This window comes from Tiliqua scincoides, chromosome 2 (assembly GCF_035046505.1).
Source record: "Tiliqua scincoides isolate rTilSci1 chromosome 2, rTilSci1.hap2, whole genome shotgun sequence".
NCBI classification, from domain to species: Eukaryota; Metazoa; Chordata; class Lepidosauria; order Squamata; family Scincidae; genus Tiliqua; species Tiliqua scincoides.
In genome coordinates this window covers 41,807,490-41,814,190 of record NC_089822.1, presented here as the reverse complement: position 1 = coordinate 41,814,190, position 6,701 = coordinate 41,807,490, and the positions used below count along the sequence as shown (strand labels likewise).

Sequence of the window (6,701 nt, the reverse complement as noted above, 5' to 3'; positions counted from 1 at the left end):
CCTCCTCAGGCTGACACAAACCTCCGTGCCAACGGAAGCATCGAGCCTTGAGTCAGCCCAGCTGGGCCTTACCTTGGGGGCTGCATTGTGGCTAAGTCAGTACTGGAAAGTTGGTTAGGATTGTGCCCTTAGCGTCATAACAACCTTATAGGACGGCTTGCGCTGAGAGTATATGTAGTACTTTCAACAAGGTAACTGCAGTAATTATGCTTAGTAACATCGTGCCTTGGCAGATGTGGCAACCAGCAGGCATACCTGCCCCCCCCAAGGCAAACCTTGAGTGAGCCCCCATGCGTCTGCTAAGGCATGAGAAGCTGGTAAACAGGATAAGATAGTTCAGAATGGAGAAGCATTCATATCTTAAGAATGTGTTGTCTAGGGTGCTGCTAATCAGTAGCCGCTAGTAACCCTTGTATTGTTTTAGAAACAATACAATAAAAAGCTGGGTGGGCGGCTGGTACAACTAGCTTCCTCCCTGCCTCAACCTTGAAACTTGACTCTGTCTCTTGATGGTTTTTCCTGACTCCTCACTGTTTTTCCGTTCCTTCCCTCAACCCTCAGAGTGCCTCTGCCTCTTCATTTTGCTTCACAGCATTGCAACAGTAACCCAGAGAGCTTCGAGATGCAGCAAGGCTGTGAACCATTCATCTCCATACCAGGTCCAAAAATCAACTTCTAATTTATAAATATTTTAAAGACAATATTACTTACCATTTGATAATTCTGAGGTAATATTTCTACTTACCACTCCTCCAAAATATTTTCCTATGTAGAAATCATTGAGACTGTGCAGTTCCAAGTAAGTAGCTCCTAGTTCTTTAGCAAGCTGAATCCCCTCAGAAGCTGTAACATAGCTCCCTCTGTCTGAGATACACAAAGGACACGTGCAGGGAACTTCTGACAAAACAAATTGTTTGTATATTAATTACACTGGTTATTCTTATAAATTCTACTAAGCAACTAATAATAAAGTAAGGAAAAAAGGCAGTGTTGTAAATTGCAGTTGTCCCATTACAGAGTCATTCTGGCAAGTATCCACTTATTTTTAATGCATGAATGTTAGATGTTCTGCTTCTTTCTTGGAAGCAGTTTTTGGAATCTAACCCATTATTTAAGCTTTGTCTGATGATCCACAACTATGGCTACTATTTTGGTGACAATTTATATTGGAAGATAAAAACTCTTCCTGATATACTAATATAGCTTACAGATAGCAGCTGGGCAGCCCTATTCCATGTAGGCTGCTCGTGCCACGGTACAGTGGTGCCAAAATAGCCACAGGGGTAAGGAGGCAGCTACCAACTATTTGTATCAGCTATTTAGCTTGCGCAGAAGTGAGGAGATTCATGTAGGGCTCCAAGGCCCAGGAGGGGGGATAGAATTTGGTGGCAGCCTCTGCTGCCATCCCCGCCCCCCTCCCAGACCTGAACTACCACCCCAGACTGCCCTCTAGCCCATTTTGCCCTCTCTCCACCTTACCCCAGAACACCTTTCCACCACTTGGCAGGATATTCACTGCTAGTGGCTCTTGATGGGTGTTCCACTAGTACAGAGGCCCCGTGCCCATTGGCACTGGCTTCCCACATGCACCATTCCTCTCCTGGCTTACAGCATGTACCTTACAGCATGATTGCAATGGTTACTGCAGGGCAACAGGATCAGGCCCTTAGACTGCAATCCTAGACACACTTCCTATAAAATAAGGTTGGAATTTGATACACACTTATCTGGGAATAAGTCTCATTGAATTCAGTGGGGCTTAATTCTGAGTAGATATGTGCAGGCTTGGCTATAAGTTACACTGAATTTAGTGAGACAAACTTCCAAGTAACCATGCACAGAACTGCACTGTAAGAAAACAATTACACAGAATCTACAGTATATATTTTGAAATAATTTGTAACAGTAAACTAAACAAATTCTAAATTAATAATTTAATTAAGAACTAGACTATCTGCATGTGCCAACAAATTCAAAAAAATTTTCTGTCTATTCATAATGATAAGAAGCAGATTCTGTTTCTGTTAGCAAATACGATTATAATTAATTCACTGAATTGTGAGTACATACAACATAATACTATATTTCTCTCCAAACAGAATACAGGTGTGCTCCTATTTGCTCTTCACTTTTCAAAGTAGCAAAAGTTTTAAATAACATATAAATATTCAGTACAAAACTAAATGGATGAATAATCCATTTAAATCAGAGGCAAATACTGAGGAAATTTGTACCATTTTGCAAGGATATTTCTTGAACACAATTTCCTGCAAATCATGGTCACAAGTGGTCACAATCATGGTCACATTCCACAAGTACTCTGCATTCCTAGCTAGGTATGGCCAAAATACTGGAAACAAAAAAATGCATGGAGCCCTGTGGAAAATGAAAACAAGCCATATCACGTGTAGGCGAACTTGCCATAGTTCGTCGGAAAGGGCAGGCTGAGAGGAATCCAATGACACCAGAATGGTTCCTATCCAATGAAAGCGGCCCTCCAAAAACACCCGAAAAGGAAGTCTCTCCCTCCAACCAGACAAATGTATTGAGTCCTATGGAAAGCGAAAGTAAGTCACAAGGTTGCGTTTACTCACAAGTAAGTAAACCTTACTCACAAGTAAGTAAGGAGCCTTGGCTCCTGGTCAAGTCAGGCAAAGGGGAATGCAAGGCTAGCTGCATGGTCCCAATCTGATGAAAGTGGAGCTCAACAAATGCTCCAGAAGGCAGCACCCCCCCCCCCAAAGAACAAAACAGAGGCTTCAGCTGGTAAGGTCCATTTTATTTGTTTTCAGACTTGCAAAGCCAGGTGGGTCCTGACAGTGCTATGCTTGAAATATAAGAATTTACACTGAACTGGGCACTGCGGAGGGCTGAAAATCTCACTGATATTTTTGGAGGGGGGTGTTCTTGCAGGCAGGCTACAGAGAAAATTCAGTTGGTGAAACAGGGTTGGCTTCCCCTTATCTAATTATCTAATGACCTGGAGACAGGGTTGAGCAGTGAGGTGGCAAACTTTACAGACGACACCAAACTTTTCAGAGTGGTGAAGACCAGAAGTGATTGTGAGGAGCTCCAGAAGGATCTCTCCAACCTGGCAGAATGGGCAGCAAAATGGCAGATGTGTTTCAATGTAAGTAAGTGTAAAGTCATGCACACTGGGGCAAAAAATCAAAACTTCACATATAGGCTGATGGGTTGTGAGCTGTCTGTGACAGATCAGGAGAGAGATCTTGGGGTGGTGGTGGACAGGCCGATGAAAGTGTCGACCCAATGTGCGGCGGCAGTAAAGAAGGCCAATTCTATGCTTGGGATCATTAGAAAAGGTATTGAGAACAAAACAGCTAATATTATAATGCCATTCTAGAAATCTATGGTAAGGCCACACCTGGAGTATTGCATACAGTTCTGGTCGCCATATCTCAAAAAGGATGTAGTGGAAATAGAAAAGGTGCAAAAGAGAGCAACTAAAATGATTGATGGGCTGGGGCACCTTCCTTATGAGGAAAGGCTACAGCATTTGGGCCTCTTCAGCCTAGAAAAGAGATGCCTAAGGGGGGACATGATTGAGGCATACAAAATTATGCATGGGAAGGATAAAATGGATAGAAAGATGCTCTTTACACTCTCACAGAACACCAGAACCAGGGGACATCCACTAAAATTGAGTGTTTGGAGAGTTAGGACAAACCAAAGAAAATATTTCTTTACTCAGCATGTGGTTGGTCTGTGGAACTCCTTGCCACAGGATGTGGTGACAGCATCTGGCCTGGATGCCTTTAAAAGGGGATTGGACAAGTTTCTGGAGGAAAAGTTCATCACAGGTCCCTGCGAAGTGCCTCCCATGCCCGCCACGGCGCTGGGTGTCTCCACCAGCAGCAGGTCCGGGCCGGGGCTGCAACAGAAGGTGGCGGGGGCTGTGGGCAGCGGGAGCCTCCCTGCCAGCCACTGAACCAGGAAGCCCCTTGGGCCCCTGTCCTCCCCGCAGTTCAGCCCCCTGCCCACTGCAGGGTGAAGGGGCCATGCCCGTGGGGAAGAGGTGCCCGGCTATATCCCGCGGGAGGGGCCCTGCCCTCTTGTCCAGCAGGGCGCCTGCTTGCAGTGGGGCACGGAGGGCAGCTCCGGGAGAGCGCCGCCACCCCCAGGGCACCCACCTGCAGCGCTGCTGTCTGGGCTCGCGAAGCTGGTCTGATGGGGCTCCTGGAGGGGAGGCCTGCCTGCTGAGGAAGGAGCTGCTGTGGGCGAGGGCACCGGCGCCTCAGTGCGTGCAGAGAGCCATGCAGGGGCGCCCGGCCCGGCCCCACACTCAACAGCAGCCAGCGCCCGCAGCACATCCCGCCAGAGAGAGGCGCCCTTGGGGCTGGGCTGGCTGGCTGGCAGCCGTGGGGAAGGCGTCCCGCTTCCAGCCCCCACAGGCTCTGTCACCCCCTTTTCCACTTTCATCCAGACTCCAGAGCCACAGCAGACGGCTGAAAGAGCCGCATGTGGCTCCGGAGCCACAGGTTGCCGACCCTAGTACTAGAACCAACACAGAGACACAGCAGAATGACTTGCCCTCAAAGTAGGCCTGTCCAGAATTGTGACACTCATAGCCCAATCCTAACTTACATTGGCACAGCGGGGTCACCCTGGAGCCAGGTCTGCCAGTGCTGCCGCCCCCTCCTGCTTCACCCAGAAGTAACTACAGTGATGTGATGACATCACTGCAGATATGTACTTCTATCTGGCTGGCCCCTTTTTGCTTTTATTTTTAAAGCAACAGAAGCTGGCAGCGCCAGCAGCTTCTTTCACTTTCAAAAAAGGGAGCAGCTATTCAGAGTTACCACACACTGCACCAAACAGCCACCCTTTTATTTTACTTTTTAGAAAAGCAAAAGAAGCCAACAGCGCTGGTGGCTTATTTCGCTTTTTAAAGTAAGTGAAATTAAAGGGCAGCAGCTACTGTCACTTTTTTTAAAAAGCCAAAAAAGAGTGACCGGGCAGGGCAGTGGGTGGGGGCAGCACCTCTACAGGTGTGCCACCTTGCCCCCCCAGGTAAGCCTGGGGGGAGGCTTCCCCATCAGTGCAGGCCTTCCCATCAGCGCTGCCTAGACTTCAGTAGTCACAAACATGCTTTATGGCAAGTTTGCAACACTCTAGGCCAGTGGTTTTCAGACTGGGGCGTCACGACGCCCCAGCCTGAGAGCCCTGGGTAGTTCTCGCAAATCGCAAAACCGGAAGTGGTCATGATCGTCTTCTGGAGGGCTCTGCACTGTGAGGGGAGCCCTCCTGAGGCTGGCGCTGGGCTCCCCCAGCCCCCGGGAGGCTGCTGCAGGTAGGGGTGAGTGGCAGTGCACCCGTGCCCAGAGCAGAGGCACAATGCTGAGCATTGTGTCTCTGCCTCCCCCCTGCCCCCACTGCCTGCAACAAAGACTTAGTGGCTTTCAAACTTTCCCAGAGAAGTAACTGTGGTTTGAGAACCAGGGAGTTTGAGAACCACTGCTCTAGGCCATCATAGTGTCTGTGATACCTGTGATGTACACTGTAAGACATCACAGTGTCTGTGAGAACCACTGCTCTAGGCCATCACAGCGCCAGCAGGCAGTAGGATTGTGCTGTTAGATGCTACAAGGTGAGCGCTTCTCTGAGGGTGAGTAATTAGTCTTATGCACTCTAATGGTCAGTTTTTTCAGGAGTAGAAGAGTATCTTCAAATTTAATTTAGAAAAATAATGCATGCTTCATCTATCAGAAATTTGTGAAACAATAGCAGAACAGAACTTATGACACTGGCCTTTGCCCATATACAAGTTGAGGGGTAGTGGTGTTGACAAGGATTTCACTCACATCACTAAATTAAACTCCAAATGTGGGGAAGAAACCTCATTGCTTTACTATCTAACAGCATATCCACATAACATTTCAGGAAATAACATGAACAATTCCACCATTCAGAGCAGAATTTTAACCTAACCACCAGCACGTAAGGTACAGACTAACAGCACAACCCTATCTACTCAGAAGTAAGTTCCACTGTGTTCCCTGGGGCTTATTCCCAGGAAAGTACATACAGACTGCAGCATAAGAAACAGTGATTTGCCAACTTCAACCTGCTGTGCTTTATAGTTGAGAAGTGATAAAAACCTGGGTTTCCACATCTCAATAATTTAGCCCTGAGGTATTCAATCTGTGAGTCCTGTCTCCCTAGGGAGGCATGGCTAGCCAACAGGGGGCGTCTGAGGCATCTGGGGAAGAGAGGTAGCCACTGCTCAGCTGCAGGTGTTGCCTACTGATTTGCTGCTTTTCAGAGGCTGAGAAAGAGGTGGGTGGGGCAGTGTGAAACATGGTGGAGGGAGGTGGGAGAGAAGGCTGGCTGGGAAGCAGTGGAGGTGCTGCATCTCATCAGCACAGGGTGCGCTCCTGGCAGGCTTCAAACTGGGAGAGAAGAGCAGCTCAGCAAAGGAGGGAGCCAGCATCCGGGTGGGTGGGTGTCCAAATGCCCCAGCCTGCATTCCTTTCTTGCCTGGGGGGAATGGGGTGGCATCTGCATCTGCTGAGGTGTATGTGTGTGAGCAGCCCCCATCTACTTTGGGGTGAGTTGTAAACTTGCTCTGTGTGGCTGCAATCCTTTCTACACTTTCCTGGGAGTAAGCCCCATTGACTCAAATGGAACTTACTTCTGAGCAGACCGACATAGGCTTGGGGTCTGTGTCAGCTTAAGAAGGA

General features: G+C 48.1%; 1 protein-coding gene across 2 annotated transcripts in view; it reads right to left on the bottom strand.

Annotated features, from left to right (window-relative positions):
* Positions 1–6,701, bottom strand: part of RHOBTB3 (Rho related BTB domain containing 3) — a 52,473-nt gene that overhangs the window by 36,861 nt on the left and 8,911 nt on the right. For both annotated transcript variants that reach the window (XM_066614376.1, XM_066614377.1), the window contains one exon: positions 746–897. In XM_066614376.1, the coding sequence (XP_066470473.1) occupies positions 746–897 (152 nt within the window). The remainder of the gene's footprint in view (positions 1–745; positions 898–6,701) is intronic.